Source organism: Monodon monoceros, unplaced genomic scaffold (genome assembly GCF_005190385.1).
Source record: "Monodon monoceros isolate NGI ecotype Baffin Bay Population unplaced genomic scaffold, NGI_Narwhal_1 Super_Scaffold_21, whole genome shotgun sequence".
Lineage (NCBI taxonomy): Eukaryota > Metazoa > Chordata > Mammalia > Artiodactyla > Monodontidae > Monodon > Monodon monoceros.
Window position 1 is genome coordinate 132,099,231 of NW_021703778.1, and position 17,626 is coordinate 132,116,856.

Sequence of the window (17,626 nt, forward strand, 5' to 3'; positions counted from 1 at the left end):
ACAAAGTCCTGTCCAACAAAACCCTTGATGGAGGCAAGAGAAAAATCAATGGAAAAATTTTAATGCCGACATAAGCATAATATATCATGCGTGATAATCTTCAGACTTTGAAATCCACTTACAGGCAAACATTTGAAAAAGCAGGGGCTGCTTTACAAGGTGACTTCAGCTTCCTGTAGTTGTGTGAAAAATGTTCAAAGTGTAAGAACAGGACAACTCCTGTCTGTTTTTAGTCTCTGAAAGAAGAAAACAAATACTTGTATTGGTAATGGCAATAGCCACTCCTTAGGAAAATCACAGTAATATAACAACAGTAATAATAGCTAACAGCTATCAAGTGCTTACGCTGTTCCAGGCGCTTAATATGCATGATCTCACTTAATCCTCAAAATGAAGAGGGTTGAATTTTTCATCCCCCTGAAAATAGCTGAAGAGACTGAAGCTCAGAGTGATTAAGAAACTTGCCCCAAATCACAAAAGTACAAAGTGGAAGAGCTGGGATTTGAACCCAGGCAGACTGACTCTACAGGCCACCATGCTATGCTGCTTCTCATTTTATATATTAGGAAGCTGTAGTTTATTTTCCTAATGCCCCAGGTTTTGTTGTTAAGTTGGAATTCTGTTCCAGTTTTCTGAGCTCCAAAACTCATTATCTTGACATTCCTCCATGCTACCTTCCCTAATTAAAGCAAAGCATTAGATTTGAAATATCCTAATATATTAGAGCAGAGGTCAGTGAACTAACTGACCAAATCTGCCCACTGCCTGATTTTGTAAATAAAGTTTTATTGGAATGCAGCCATGCCCACTTGTCTAAGTGTTATCTGTGGCTGCTTTTGTGTTACAGTTGAGTCATTGTGATAGTCAGTGTAAGGTCCACAGCCTAAAATATTTCCTGTCTGGCTGTTCACAGAAAAAGTTTGTTGACTCATGACTTACACGAAACATTTCTTTTCTTTTTCCTAACTAACCTGTGGCCCAAGTCTTCAGCAGCAGCAGCTTTGAGCAAGAGAATAGGTGAAGTGATGACTAGCCTGGCTAACTGTGCTTATTTTAAATCTGAGAGTGTCTGGGGCCAGTAGAAGGGGACAAGTGAGCACAAGGACAGAGGCTGTGGGTGGCTTGTTATTAGTCTTTGCTGTTTTCTCTCTACCTGTCCCAGAATCCCAAGAAAAACTATTCCCTCCTGTATCCCCAGCACCTTCAACACTGCCAGAGATATAGTGGATACACAGTAGATAATTGTTGAATTAATAGTCAGAACTATCTTGCAATAGACCGTGAATTCTGTCTCTAGTCAGTCTCCAGGATGGAGTTCAAGCGCCTTAGCCAGACAGTTGCGATCCTGTCCCCTCCCCCTACGTATCATAACTCATTTGCCTATGCAACACTTTCTATTTTTTCAAGACTTAACTCCTGACCATTTGACCACTCAGGAAGGTCAGGTTTGCTAGGTGGGCTAGATCACAGCTGGCTTTGGAAGAGGACTGATGTGTTCAAAACGATGCTTATGATATGCAAAAGAACCTGTAGGGGGGAGAGACTAGAGGCTAAGGGATCAATTAGGAATCTATTTGAGGTGATAATTGTGTAGACAAGGGCAATGAGAATAGAGAGGAAGGGACAAATCGGAGAGACATTTGAAAGGAAGCATCTTCAGGAATTTGATGACTTAGTGATCTGAGGGATGAAGAGGGAAGTGTAACAGAATAAGAATTTTAGTGTTAGGACTAAGTAGATTTTGTTGTCATTGACAAAAATAGATACTCTCGGAAGAGAAGCAGGGTAAAGGGAGCGAGACAAAGTGTATCTGGAATTAAGATTGGGATTATCCTTCTGATGATACCTGTGTGGAATAGGATATGTGGCATTAGTCCCACTTTCGAGGTGAGGCCTAGAGATTTTGACCCGGTAAGAATTGACAAACACAACATTGTAAATCAACTATACTCCAATAAAAACTTCAAAAATAAATAAAAAGAAAAGAATGGACAGGGCTTCCTTGGTGGCGCAGTGGTTGAGAGTCCGCCTGCCGATGCAGGGGACACGGGTTCGTGCCCCGGTCCGGGAAGATCCCACATGCTGCGGAGCGGCTGGGCCCATGAGCCATGGCCGCTGAGCCTGTGCGTCCGGAGCCTGTGCTCCGCAACGGGAGAGGCCACAACAGTGAGAGGCCTGCGTACCGCAAAAAAAAAAAAAAAAAAAGAATGGACAAACTGACTCATTGATTCATTCACTCAACAAATATTTGAGCAGGCATAGTGTGCCAGGCACAGTTCTAGGCCCTTGGGATATATCAGTGAACAAAACAAAGATCCCTGCTTTTATGGAACATGCATTCTAGCAAGAGACAGGCAGTAAATAATGAACATAATAAATAAGTATATAGTGTAATAACGTGTTAAGTGCTATGGAAAAAAGACAAGGTAAGGCAGGGCAAGGTGGCTGGAGGCTCTGGGGGCAGGTGAAGGCCTTTGCAATTTCCCAGATAACATCTAGAGCTCTTTTTCTCTGATCGGTGGTTTGTTATTCATTTTCTGACCAAACTGTCAGAAGAAAAAATTATAGGGCATTGGCTACTGTGTGATATTTTAATAAAGATTCTTTGTATGCCACATCTGGTGGCAATTAAAAAAAGGGAAACTTCTCATGGTTCCCATTTCCTGAATGAGTAGCACTGCAATGAAATTTCGATGAGTTGAGGCTGATAATTTTCAGCAATTTAAATGTCGTTGCCTTTCCTAGAAGGAAGAGCTTTGTTTGTAAACAGCTGGGTCAAAAGAAAACGTAGCCTCATTATTCACATTCTTCTGATAGGCTCCCAGTCAGAACATATGGGGCAGAAGGGATATACAGGGGACTGAAACATAATCACCTAGCTTTGGGGTTTTGTTCTTTGTGATGATGGGGGAAAGGTAAAGAGCTAATTTCATTCTTTCTTAGAAGACAAGTTGGACGGGACGACAAACTTTTTGTAAAGACCGAGAATTCAAGCAATTACCTAGTGATGCATAGCAACATATCTGCATGCTTACCTTCTTGGATTATTAAGGGTCAAAGTCCCCGCTTGGGTCACACGCTAAACAGCTCTCAGTTTTCCGTGTTTCTTCAACAGGATATGATATGCCAAAGATCCACTTTAATTTCTACTGCCTTCCATTGCCAAGATGCTTATTTGGGGTCCTCAGAGGAGAGGGGATATTTAAAAAGGAAGGAGGGAGGAAAGAGAGGGTGATGTGGTTTGGACAGTGTCAGGAGACACAGTTGGTCCAGATTAAGAGAGTGGTATGCGTTGTAATTCTAAAATGGCCTCAGCTCTATTGAAAATAGAGAAACTTAATTCTTTGATGTGGAAATGAGCTAAAAGGGGAAGGAAAAGGTATACTTGTAAGCTCTGGGCTTTTTTTTTCTGTGTTGCTTTTCCTAAGCCGGTGAAATCCTCCAGGTGCAAAGGGCAGCCTGATGCTTGAAGGGACACCGGTCATGCAGCAGCCCCAGATTTCCCTCCCTTTGTAGTTGACTGAAGCAGCTGCAGCCACAGCAGTTGGCAAGGTAAGATCCTGGCTTCCTGGAAAAATCCTGAGAAGAACCCAGCATCAGTCAGAGTATATTTGGGTCTTTTCCAGGTGCAGGTTAACTAGGAAGAAGGGCTTGAGGTTGGAACAGTTTTTAACGTAAAACTTTCTGTGCTCAGAGAAGTGGGCTGACATGCAGCCATCTTTGGAAACGAACCATTTAAAAAAAATTTTTATTGAAATATATTTGATTTACAATGTTGTGTTAGTTTCAGGTGTATGTCAAAGTGATTCAGTTATATATATATATTCTTTTTTTACATTCTCTTACATTAACGGTTATTACAAGATATTGAGTAGAGTTCCCTGTTCTCTATAGTAGGTCTTTGTGGTTATCTATTTTATATATAGTCGTGTGTATATTTTAATCCCAAACTCCTAATTTATTACCCACCCCCCGCCCCGCTCCCCTTTGGTAACCGTAAGTTTGTTTTCTTTGTCTGGGAGTCTATTTCTGTTTTGTAAATAAGTTCATTTGTATCATTTTTTTAGATTCCACATATAAGCGATAGCGTAGGAAAGGAAACATTTTCATTTAGAAGAGCCCTCACCAAAGTATGTCTTCAGTGGAAATGCATTTGTTTAATATTACATTAGTGATTTCTACCCCTTGTACCTACCCAATTCAACAAGCATTTTATTAAACTCCTAGTACGTTCTTAGGACTCTGTGAGGTGCTACAAACTGTCATGAAGGAGTAAACCTGAATTAATGACAAAAGAAAATGAAGCCATTTTTTAAGAATCTTCATAGGAATTCCATTATGGGAAGCAATAAGAAAGCATGGATCCCACATTAGTGATACCCCCTGCCATTCCTTATCCTTATACGCAGCACACACACAAACACACACAGACGTGCTCAGGTAGAAATGCTCTTTGGGTAAAAATACCCACGGCTTTTTACGCAGTGCCAGTTGGCCTGGCTGGGCTACCCCATGGTGTTGTCTCATTGATGAAATGCTGATTAAGTTGCTTTGTGCTCCATAATGGACCAGTGGGTCATTCTCTGTTTCTTGTCAACTTCAAACAGGCTGGGCAGTCTGAGTTTGTTTTAACTCTACTGACCCCAAATGCCTTTTGTCTTTATCAGACTTTATTCTTATCTTTTCAGAAATGGAATGGTTCCTCTTTTTCCTGTTTCCTCAATATTTTCCTAAAAGACACAAACTTACAGAAGTTGTTTCTGAAAGTGGAGCTGACTGGAAAAGTACCCAGTTTTGTTTCTAGATATCTATTTGTAGAATTTTCCAAAGTCAGTCCGTCAGAGACAGGGGATTCCATCTCAATCTACCTTGAAAGGCGATTGAATTAAACAAGCATTTGGTGAGTATCTGCTTTGTATCTGGCTTTGTTCTGAGGGAGTTAGAGAGGAAGTAGGATTTGTCCCTGCCCTTGAGGAAGGAAGTAGGATTTGTCCCTGCCCTTGAGGAGTTTAAAGTCAAATTGAATAAGAGGCAACACTAATTAAACCAAGAATTTACTTATGAGTTTTTGAATTCACATTCTTGGCTTCAGTGTTTCTATGTATAATGGCCAAAAGGTTCCAGTACTTTTAATCTATGTATCATAGTAGATTTAGTTGTTCATGAAAAAAGGCCTCTCTAACCCAAATGAAGGAAACTCAGTCTAGATGTTGGGGATGCTTTAACTAATTTTCAAGCTAATTTGGCTTAATTAGTTCTTTTCCTAATAGTACTTTGTTCCAGACTCTATGACTTTGAACATTAAGCACTCACCCAGCCACTTTCCCTGGAGAGGTAAAGCTGCATCAGGCATGAATCCAGTTCTCAAGGAGCTCACTGCCAAGCTCAGCAGGTGAGACAGAGCACGAGGGAAAAAGGCATTGGTGCACAAGAACAAGAACCACGGGACCAGTAACTGGGGTCTTGTCCTGAGAGGCTGTGAGAATCACTCCACTGCTTTTTCTTCAGGGTAACTTCATCTCCCCACATCATGATTTACTGTAAGGATTGTGGGAAATGCTTTGCCCCCTTTGGATGAAAGGTGTATTATATAAGGTCTGTAAAAGGTTTTTGGATACGTTTAGGAAAAAATAAGTGATAACAATGATAGTAATATCTAGCATTTATTGAATGCTTATTATACGCCTGGCATTAAACTAAAGATGGGAATACGGCTTTAATCTGTAACTCTATTTTATATCCGTTGAGCCCCAAATTATCAAAATATTTATTTCTAAATGTGCCCTGTTCATAATCTGTTTTTAATTGTTAACCTGGGTGATGGTTTCATGGGAATTCATCATACCATTCTCTCTACTTTTGTGTTTTGAAATTTTCCATAATCAGAGGCCACGCAAAAAAAAGGAAGGGGCCAAATAAACTTCATTAACCTAAATAATACCTCAGATAAACGATGAAGGTGAAGAAAGAAGGAAGAACACCGTTCTTCAGCATTTATAATGTACCAGATCCTTCATATACTATCTGTGACTTAACTGTGATCCCATTTTACAAATAAGGCAACTGAGGCTCAGAGAGATTAAAAGACTTTTTTAAGGAGTTGAACGCTGGCCAAAGCTTATGTATGCTCTTTCCAATACACCATATTGCTCTATGGGTCCATATAGTTTCTAAGGGCAGGATCCCTGTGTTTCTTCTTGGCAGCCTCAAGTGCCAGTGGGTGAAATCACAGTTCAAAACCAGATAAAATGTTTTGAAAACAATATGACATGTACGCTTTAGGAAAAATTTCGAAGCAATATGTGAAAACTGGCAAAGCAATGGTTAATGATAATTTATATCTGAGAGGAACGTCCTTAAATGTCCATTCTGTGTGTGGGAGGGCGCAAGCATGTATAACATTGGGGACTTTGGGGTAACCAACATTTATTTCCAGACATTTCACAACCTCCCTTTAAGGTTAGGTATAAGGCCCATCTCACAGATGAGTAAAACGAGGCTGAGAGAGGTCCAAGTTGGCAACACCAGTGTATGGTGGTGCAGCCATGGAGTGGGGCGCAGCTGGAGTTCAAATCCAGCCTGGCCTGACCCTCAGTGTACATCCTCTCACCACAACAGTGAGTGCTATGTTAGAATCGGATTCTTTCTTCTGTGGAAACAGCATGTATTAAAGGTTAGAGAGGGTCAACCAAATTCCTCCATGGGGCCTGGGAGGGGGAAGAGTTGGGTGTGACAAGATGGCAGCGTTTCTTTATCACGAGGCAAAACTCCCCCCACTCTGTTTGGATTTAGTCTGCACGGACCAAACTGAACAGAAGCGAATTGTCCCATCTGTTGTCAAAACCATCCTCCCTGACTTCAAAGAGTCCCGGCCCCGGAGGGAGAGACCCCCTGGGCGCAGAGGGAGATGGAAGCGGAGCCCCTCGGCCTCCTGTCAGCCGCTTCAGTCTCTGGGGGCTGGAGCCGCTGCCTGTCATCCCAGCTGACTTCTCTTTGAATCTGCGGCTCTTCACCACCCCCTGCCTTCCCCTCCGCTCAAACAGACCCAAGGCCCGATTTCTGTTTGAAGTGGACGTGCTACTCTTCACACTGCGGGCGCTGTCGCGGAGGTGCAGCGGCATTAGAGGAAGCGGCTCCCTGTGGGGCGAGGCCACCTAAGCCTCAGGCGGCAGCCTGCGCTTTCAGGCGCTCTCGGGGCGATAATGGCATTCTAGACTTTTCCACAGGGGTCCTGAGGCCCCCGAGGGATCTTAATTAAAGTGGCTTTGTGGGTCTTGGAGGCAAACACCGGCCCAGAACTCAGGGTGGGAGCTCGTTATAAGTTCTGGTTCCGTTTTTCCCTGGCCTCAGAGAGTCTAGGTTCATAGGAGCAAAGGAAATGAAAGAACTGGACCTACTGTCTAAACCCTAAAGCAGAAACCTCTGCTTTCACCTGAATAACCAGAGCTCTCCGGCAAAGCATCACCTGGTCATTTCCCTTTGCTGGTGTAGAAATGATGATCGGGAAACCACACTGGAAATCGCTCAAATTATCATGCACTGGAGCGAAGCTTTCTCCTTTCTGAGATTATTCTGAGGAAAAGGTAATAAACAGATCTCTAAGGAAATTAGTTATCTTAAAGTTTACTTACATATATTAGTTACTACCTTTTAATGAATGATATTTCGATGAAAATTTTGTTATTTTGCTATAGATCAAGTATCTCCCTATAGACATTTCAAATGTAGCTCTAAGGAGAGTAAATATTTTTTAAAAAGATGAAAAGTTAAATATAAGATTCCCTTCTCTGTAAAAAACTTTTATAAAGGTCAATAATTTTGAGGGGTGTGTGTGATTTCACTTGAGTATTACTTTTTGGATAGAATCATAGACTATATCTGCTTTGAAAATGTTATTTTAAAAAAGAAAAGTGAAGTGTGGGTGCCGTTTTTTAATACAATATAAATAATTTACTTGTTAAGATGACACAATTAGACAGGATTAAAAGAAATATTAGTCTCCAAGGATAATTTATATTGATGCCTTTCTCTCTGTTCTTAAAATATGAAATTATTTACACATCCCACTATATTATTTTGCAAATTGTGGTAGTTTCACAATTTGGAAATATATATATATATATATATATATATATATATATATATCACAGATGTGTGTAATTAATTAGTGTCAGTTTACCTCCTAGACCTTAAACTCCATGAAGGCAGGGACTATGTCTGATTTGTTTACCATTTTGTCCCCAGCGCCAGACATGTATTAGGTGCTCAAATATCTGTTGAATACATGAATAATCCCTCAAAGAGGTGCAACGTAATGATGATGGTATATATTTGATTTTATCTTATAAGAATGCCTGCTTTAAATTTTTTTCTCTTAAGAGACTCAGGTTATACACTTGGACTTTGTGATTTTAAGAAATCACTAACGCTTATCTATAAAAAAATATGACTGAAAATGTTCTTTGGATTGTCAAATCAGATGTGCAATGGTTTGCCAGTTCATGGGATTGAAACTTTCAAATAATTGGTGACTGGTCCCAATAAATCAGAGTAAGGGCAAAATCCACTGAATATAATTGTTTAAAGAGGCCACTTGTAATTGAAACACTTTTAAATTTTGCCTAGGGATGAAGTAGTCTTATTTCATGGTGGTGTTACCAGAGCAAGTAGTTCTAGGGTATTTGCACGGTTGCTATGCTGCGCTTTCCATCTGTAAAGATAACCAGCTGAAACGGCAGAGCTAAGGGACTGAAGTCCAAAGCTGGTGGAGACATCAGTGATTGAGAGTGTGGGCAGCGCCAGGCACTGCCGGACAGATGTGCTGGGAATCCACCCCCAAACTTCATGGAATCACCTTGCGTTCGCTCCTTCAACAGAAATCTGGTGCCGGGGAACTTCTTTCACAGCGCTAAAAAGAGCTAAAAGATAACCTTTTCTTCCAGGAATAAGGATGCCTCTGGTTGTGCACGAGTCAGTGAGGGTGGAAGAATCTGTTTCATAGCCTTGCAGACAAGACCAGCATTGTCAAAAGTTTGCTGTTTCCGCTGCCATTCCCTGATTCCCCTCTGCCCTCAAAAGATTTGTAAAGTGGTCAGGGCCATGATGTTGCCCAGTTTCGCTACCAACCTTCTTTTCTCTTGATCTTTTGTTTCAATGTCTGCTTTCTTTCCCCTACGTGCTCACTGAAGCCTGATTGTGGGGTCAGGCTATAATTAGTTTATATATGAAGTTTAATTCACTGTGGCTCTTCTGGCATTAGACTCAGATGGGCTTTGATGTCTGGCTGGAGCTTTGATCCCAGTCCCTCGAATGGTGGTCATCACCCCAACTCAAAGGATTGCCCTTTATTTTTTTCCCTCCTATTCGGAGACAGCTTTTCCCAATTACATCATTTGTGTTTGGCTATAAAAGCTGCAAGGCATCATTTTGTTGCTTTGCTCTATAGCGAAACGTGCAATTGATGCTCCTTACTTTGCTTGGCTGCAAAAGAATGTTCACTGCTGGATAAGGGCATTTGTACAGTGGTGCTCAGACTTTGTGAGGGTGCTGTTGGGAGTTGTTCTGCCCAAGGGCAAAGCGTCAGACTGTGTGATCTGAGGGACCCTTTCTGACTCTGCCCAGGAAATATCTTTAAGCATAAGCTACACGACTGTGATATATTCAGTTGAGACTCTTTTTCATGCTGGCAACTTTATCTTACTCTCCAGATCTTCTGGGCAGCAGATCCACCCCGTCTTTAATGTCACACTTTCTGAGCGTCGATTAGCAGCTTGTCTGAGAAGACAGAGGCCTCCAGGGAAAGCAAAAGAAGTAAGGAGAGCTGAGCGATACTACAAAGAAGATGAAGTGGCGTTAGAGGAGGAAGAAGCACCAGCACTTGCTTTAAAAAGAAAGGGAAAGAAAAATCAAATCGGGGGGTGGGGGTGGGGGGACACTTCTCTGGTGGCGCAGTGGCTAAGAATCTGCCTGCCAATGCAGGGGACACGGGTTCAATCCCTGGTCCAGGAAGATCCCACATGCCGCGGAGCAACTAAGCCCCTGGGCCACAACTACTGAGCCTGAGCTCTAGAGCCCGCAAGCCACAACTACTGAACCCGCGTGCCACAACTACTGAAGCCCGCGCACCTAGAGCCCATGCTCCGCAACAAGAGAAGCCACCGCAATGAGAAGTCCGCGTGCTGCAACGAAGAGTAGCCCCCATTCGCCACAACTAGAGAAAGCCTGCGTGCAGCAATGAAGACCCAATGCAGCCAAAAATAAATAAAACTTAAAAAAAAAAATAGGGGGAAGTGAGATCCTGTCTCTGACAGGAGGGAGCAGTGAACAGTGGGTGATTACCTTCAACTGCATCCCAAATACCTGCAACCAAAACAAAGAATCAAAGTGGAAAGAAAGCCAGAGGACTAAATTGGAGAGGAGAAAAATTGGCTATTGGGTTAAGAAGAGAAGAGGGGCAACCCAACCAGGCACACTTAATCTGACGACATTGCGAGTTTTCCTGGCAAAACAGTTACAGCATTGAGCTCCTTGCTTCTAACTTCACTTGACAGCCTGAGTTTGTTTTAATTGGCACGTGAATGAGCAGCATTATTTATTAATGTGTAATGGACACTTTAGAAAGCATGACCTTTTTTCCTATTTGCGACCATTTTATTGGCAGAACCATTTGAATACATTACTTTTAATATTGAAACTTGTTGGGAACACTTTTTCATGGAGATGTACAAGCTGTTAGGGCAAATGGTTGGCTTTGGACTAATGAGCCAGCTCAAAGTGGCATTTGGTGGGTAGGGGGCTTGGAAGGTGGGGAGGTTTGGAGACACAGCGACTTGTCTGCTTTAACAAGATTTATTAGTAGTGTGTAAAAACATGTTTCAGCTTTTTTCCCCCCCTCAACTATATAAATATAGTTGTCGATGTGTGACATAACACAGGCCACCATAATAGATTCCACCCAGCCAGAAGGAATCTAATTCAGAACTAGAAAGCAAGAAGCTTGCCTAGAAATGAGTAGAATGAGACAATGACAGAGGACATGGGTGAGTGGCATTTGGTAGACAGGATTAGTCATTATTCTTTAGTGCCTTACTAAAATTAGGGAGGAAAATTTCCTTCCTGTATTATCAAGTATGGTGTCTGGCACACAGTAGGCATAAAGCATAGGTGAACTGAATGGAATTAATTTTGTTTGTTGATGAGCGCCTAAGCATAATTCCATTTTTAGATCTAATATACAATCTGGTTGATTATGAATCATAGTTGTAGTTATAGTTCCAGTTAGTCTGTGAGGGGCAGCAATGGGGAAGTCAATGGAGGGTGGCAAGAGAACTCTTGTTTTTGTTTTTTGGTACATGTCAACTTGACTCTATTTGTTGCAGAGATTAAATGGGTACTATTAAGTTAGTTGGAAAGTATGTTAATGAAAAAACAATTTACAACCAACCTGCAGTTTCTTGAATGCTTGCAAAGGCATTGTCCTGAGTACACTAATACTAAGAGGATATTAGAACAATCACTGCCTTCAGGGAACTTTAATAATGTAATTGGAGAGAAGGGATACACATAAACACCTACGTACATAGATGTAAGTGTACATACCCATATAAGTAACCATACAAATAGCATTTGGTAAGAATCAAATATTCATGCAGTTAACAGGAGTTCAGAGGAGAGAACTGAACTGATCTTGGAGGGAAGAAGGTTGGACTACGCAGAGGGGAGAAATGGAGAATTCTTAGCAGGGCTGAGCAGCTGGGTAAAGGTGTAAGAGTCTGAAATAATGATATAGGATGCACTCCTTCACACAACACTTTGCCTGAACTTCAGCAAATTGCGACTTGCTGGATTCGATTTCTGAGGCTCTTGGATGTACTGCTGTTTAAAAGAGATATGGTACTTTTCCCTAGACAAGCCAGCTAGTGGCATTTCCAGACCCCTATCTCACTGAAATTCCCAGTGACCAGTGTCCCAAGCAGAGATGGCCATACCACAAATGCTACCGCAGGGGAAAAGTTTATTAGTCCCTCTGGAGGAAAAAAAAAGATACAACTCATATAACCTTTACTATCTATGTGCCTGCCACGTTGTAAACACCCCTACTCCCATATATATTATATACTGTATATTATTATAATTCTTACAACAGCCTCCTTCTGTTAGTAGCTCCATTTTACCTTTGAGGAAACGGAGGCACAGAGAGGTGAAGTTACTTGCCTGCACAGCTAGTCTTGGCTGGAAAGGGGATTCAGATTCAGGCAGTCTGGTTTCAGAGTCAGAGTTCTTGTGATCGCAGACTAAATAACAACAATAAAAAACTCAAACAAAAATCAAAGCGCGCAGGCGCGCGGACTCACTAAACCCGGCGCTTGCAAAAGAACTGATGCAATCGCTTGCTATAGAGCGACATCCTCCTGCCTAAGTTTATTGATAAATGCCTTCCGTGAAAAGATTAAAACAACAGCAACAAAACTAAGAGTGAAACAGTTTTAGGACAACGTTGCACTGTGCCTTGTAGTGCCTGCCTTTACAACTTGGAGTCCAAAAAGCCAAACCCAAGAAATGGTCTTTGAATACATTCACTGTACCTTGCTGGGTAAGGTGAAAGAAACCTAAATCAGCCTGAGTGGGTACGAACAGTGGACGGGTGGGGAAAGGGTTAACGTTGTGTGCTTCAACTCGGTCGAGTTTCAGAAAGTTCTCTGGGGAGCCCAACTGCCGCGTCCCTTCGCGGACCCTGCCTGCGAGGCCGACTGTAACAGGATGCTGGGGCTCGAGGTGCTCGCCCCTTGCTTTGTGCGAGGGAAAAGAACCAATAAGGAGCGAGGCAAAAACTGGGTGCTGTAAACCCGAAAAGGGGGCGAGGAGGCCCGCGGGAAGAGCGGGGGAGGAGAGAGGGAGGAGCGGGGAGGGCCCGGCGAGGAGGAGGCCGGCGCCGAGCGCGAGCAGCGCCCCTGACACTAGAGGGGGAAGCCGGGGGGGAGCGGGCCTCGCAACCGAGGGGCCGGCGCGGGGAGGCGGGCGCCGGGCGGGGGTTCGCCGGGCCGCCGCGCGTGACGTAGCGCCGGGCAGGGCGTTATCAGCTGCGGGGCCGCGGCGAGGGACGCGTGGCGACAGCGGACGGCGCCGCCCGGTCCCGGACGGCCGCAGGCAGCGGCCGCGCGCGGGTTCCGAGCGCTCCGGGTCTCCGCCCCTGCCGCCGCGCCCCGGCCGCCGGGAGGCATGAGTCCGCGGCCGCAGCCCTAGCGCCCGCTCCTCCGCCCGGGCGGCCCGGCTGCGGGGACGGGTGCGCGCTGTAGGGTTGGGGGCCATGAAACCGAGTCCGGCCGGGACGGCGAGGGAGCTGGAGCCGCCGGCGCCGGTCCGGGGCGAGCAGCGCACGGCGGAGCCCGAGGGGCGCTGGCGGGAGAAGGGCGAGGCGGACACGGAGCGGCAGCGCACCCGCGAGCGGCAGGAGGCCACGCTGGCCGGGCTGGCGGAGCTGGAGTACCTGCGCCAGCGCCAGGAGCTGCTGGTCCGGGGCGCCCTGCGCAGCTCTGGGGGCGCGGGGCCAGCTGCAGCCCGCGCCGGGGAGCTGCCGGGGGAGGCGGCGCAGCGCAGCCGCCTGGAGGAGAAGTTCTTGGAGGAGAACATCTTGCTGCTGCGGAAGCAATTGGTAGGTCGTGCCCGGAGGTGGGGCACGGCTGTCCCTGCAAACGGGCCGGGGGTCGGGCAGGTGGCCTGCGGTGGGCGCTGGGGTAACTCTGACTGGGGAAATCCTTTGGCTTCCCGGGACCCCCGCCCGGTGCCCCCCTGACCCGGGTTCCCGAGGGCGCCTGCGGCGCGTGGGCTGCCGACGCCCACGCGATCCCGGCGTGTGCCCGCTTTGTGTCAGGTAAGGGGCTGACAACCCCGCGCGGACGGCCGGGCGGGGGTGGCTGCTCTCCCCTCCTGCTCTGCCTTTAGAATTCTTGGAGTCTCCTGGTTGTTACCTTCAAACTCTCCAGTTAGACGAAAGCGTGCCCTCTCCCCGAAGGTTTGCAAAGCCTCATTTAAAATAGCGTTTCTTTGGGGAGCTTCTTGGCTTCATGGTCTCCCGCCGAGAGGGGACAAAAGCCGAGGAGGGGGCTTGTGGCGCGGTTGACTGTCCAATGCCGAATTTTACGATTACACGGAAGCGGCCGCGGGGAACCTGCCCCTCCCAAGGCTTTCCCCAGCCTGCCAGCTTTTGCCGGGGCTGCTGCTTAATTTAAGATAGAAGCCCTTTTGTATAAGGCGGCTAAAACCGATGCAAATGATGGAAATTTGGCTGGAGAAAGTGCCCCCTCCCCTCATATTTTATATGTACTGCTCGCTGTGACTTGAGGTGGAGGTGGGCGAGGAGAAAAACCTGCTCTCAGGGAGCACGTATCATTGGATTTGTGTCAGCGTCTCAGACATTCTCTGCCGTCTTCATTAATGGGAAAGAAAAAGAACTTCGGCGCTTAATGTATTGATGAACAGCTTTTGACCCAGCCTCAGAGTAATGGCGGCAGCTTTGTTTCGGTGACCTCAAAAATGTAGTTTTGAAAACAGGAGAAAAAAAAAAAAATCCTTATCTGACCATGTGATACTATCTGAAACTAGACGCATGCTAGATAATGTCCCTCCTACGATTACCAACAGTGATGCTGTGTGGTTATTTGTCAAGTGTTTTCTTGTATTATCTCTTTTCAGATAATTTGTCTCTTTTTTTGAGCATCAAAGTGCTTCGACTTGTTTGGTTCATTTTTTCTGAACTCATTCTAACAAACAAGCATGTTATGTCTCCAAGCTTTTTAAGTCAAAGAACAGACAGGAGGGGTAGATTCATATGCATCTGTTTTGTAAGGATGTACAATATGTATATGGTGGTTTGTGCAATACCTCTGTTTTGGCATTTTGCTGTGTTTTTTTGGTAGCAGACACTGATTTGAGCCAATTCTTGCTGGTTATGCCTGTCATTGACATTGTGTGCATTGTCTTATACAATAGCACCTTCTTGTCTTCATGAATCTCACAACTGTGAGTGGCGCATTCCTGTTGACCCCTGGAGGGGAGCAAGGCAGCATGTCAGGAGAATTCCCGTCCACTCAGTGTTTGTGGTACTGTTTTCATTTGTAGACTTGGCATTTGTGATTTGAACCAGATGCCTTTTGAGTTTTGTTTTTTTGCTTCCCCAGCAATAGGAAGCACTAGGTGGCGGTGTGAGTTAGCACTACGGTCTGTCACCTTTGGAAACCCGAGCTGAGTTCAAATCTTGATGGACCTTCCCTTGAGGGTTTTGGATTCTGCCAGCTCACATTATACTTGGCACTGGCTATTGGTATTAGTTTCTCACTTTCAAAGGCCCTAAGACTGATTAAACCCCACAAAGCAACTAATAGAAAACAAAACTCTGTGGGACATTTGGCCAGAAAATCTCACCTAAGTAAGATTATAGTGTATTGTAGGAAATCTGTTATACTCTGACAAATTAAAGAGTCTACAGTGAAGTACTGTTCTGTAAAAAACTGGCTGTACACAGAGGTTTTTTGAAAAATCTCAGTGGGTTTTTCTCATACTACCTATAAAAAGTAAGTTTATATATATATATATATATATTAGTTGAAACTAAAAGCAAGTCTTGTTTTTATGAAGAAACTATATCACCACAAAATGTGAGAAAGTGGAATTCAACGTAGGACATATTCTTGAAGTTTTTCTTTATTTCAGGTCATCCAGTAAAAATTTTGGTTTTGGAAGACTTAGGGAACTCTTCAGATGGTAATTTGAATACTTAGAGCCAGACTTTCTGGTTCTTTGTCACCAAAATGTGTTTGTTTTTCCTTTCTCCCTTTCTTCCTAATCAGAATTGTTTGAGGAGAAGAGATGCTGGTTTGTTGAACCAGTTGCAGGAACTCGACAAGCAGATAAGTGACCTGAGACTGGATGTGGAAAAGACATCTGAGGAACACCTGGAGACAGACAGCCGCCCCAGCTCAGGTGAGTGTGGCAGCACAAGGAGGAATTCTGCGGTCATGAGTTCTGCCTTGGCCCCCTGTGCTTAGCGTTCCCAGACCTGCAAATGGCAGTGGAGTTCGTTTCCAGTGCAGAGAGAATAAAACAAAACAAAACAAGAGAAGTCTGCCATTCAGTTGCATAAGAGGGAAACAAAATCAGGAAACAGAATTTTTTAAAAATTTGTTTTGTTGAAGTTATAGTTGATTTACAATGTTGTGTTAATTTCTACTGTACAGCAAAGTGATTCAGTTATATGTATATATACATTCTTTTTCATATTCTTTTCCATTATGGTTTATCACAGGATATTGAATATAGTTCCCTGTGCTATACAGTAGGACCTTATTGTTTATCCATTCTCTGTATAAGTTAGCATTTGCTAATCCCAAATTCCCAATCCATCCCTCCCCCACTCCCCTCCCCCTTGGCAACCACAAGTCTGTTCTCTATGTCTGTGAGGCTGTTTCTGTTTCGTAGATAAGTTTGTTAGACAACAAAATTTTTAATAATGAGATTGATCTGACTGAAGTCTCCTGAGTTTAAAAATAAAAGCTTCTATTCAGATTTCTGGAAGAGTGCTCCCCCTTTGAAACTTGAGAAAGTCAGAACTGGGCTAGAAAATTAGTCACACTTCAACTTCCTGAGACCACTTCAAAAGTGTGTTCTTTTTTTCTTTTAAACCATTTGGCTACTTAAATAGATTTGTTTTTCTCTTCAAGTTATTCTTTCTGAAATGTTCATGAAAAAGTTGAAGTTTGACAGATCTAAGTCTCTTTCCTTGCACATCTTTAAAGGTGGGGTCTCGGAGTAAGGTCAGTTTGAGAGTGAGGGTGCTCTCAGCTTTGAAACATACCCATAGTTATGGGCTTTTTGCCTTTTTCCAAAGATTGCTGGAAATGAAACCATAAAGTCAGGACACTAAATCTCGTGAACCAAAATTGGTGCCCCTCCCTTTCATATTCTCCCTTTCCTACCTTTTCTACATGATTACCCCTTTTCCTTTTAGGCACAAATGTGTGTTATTGCTTGATATGATCTTAATCCCAAATGGTGTTTTTTATTTGTAGGGTTTTATGAACTGAGTGATGGGGCTTCGGGATCCCTTTCCAATTCCTCGAACTCCGTCTTTAGTGAGTGTTTATCCACTTGTCATTCCAGCACCTGTTTTTGCAGCCCCTTGGAGGCAACCTTGACTATCTCAGATGGTTGCCCCAAATCTGCAGGTAAGACTCTTTACAATTGATAGACATTTTTAATTGGAAGGGGTCAAAGGTCTTTAAAGGTTGTCTAGCTTCTACTGATGAAAAACAAAGGCTCAGAGAATTTCATCAGCTTTCTGCATTTAGTGCCATAGCTGCATCTAGAATCAAGATCACCACTATTCCAGTCCTCTTTGGGTATCACCTGGCTTTATATTCTGATGATAGCAAGATGACTTATTTTTAGAAATCCTGTCCCAATATTATAGTTCTTGAGCTCTGTTTTTGAGCTTTTGCTGTTCAGTTGTTTGCATTTTCTTTTCAAAATTACTTTGGATCTGTTTTCTTCTTCTGTTAATCATTTAAAGCTAAAGCTTACATTAAATATATATATATATATATATATATATATATATATATATATATATATA

General features: G+C 43.7%; 1 protein-coding gene across 2 annotated transcripts in view; it reads left to right on the plus strand.

Moving 5' to 3' along the window:
• The first annotated feature begins 13,269 nt into the window (after nucleotides 1–13,269).
• The window catches only part of DACT1 (dishevelled binding antagonist of beta catenin 1), a 10,002-nt gene continuing 5,645 nt past the window's right edge, over nucleotides 13,270–17,626 (plus strand). For both annotated transcript variants that reach the window (XM_029236445.1, XM_029236446.1), the window contains exons 1-3: nucleotides 13,270–13,651; nucleotides 15,846–15,978; nucleotides 17,064–17,219. In XM_029236445.1, the coding sequence (XP_029092278.1) occupies nucleotides 13,307–13,651; nucleotides 15,846–15,978; nucleotides 17,064–17,219 (634 nt within the window). In that variant the 5' untranslated portion in view covers nucleotides 13,270–13,306. The remainder of the gene's footprint in view (nucleotides 13,652–15,845; nucleotides 15,979–17,063; nucleotides 17,220–17,626) is intronic.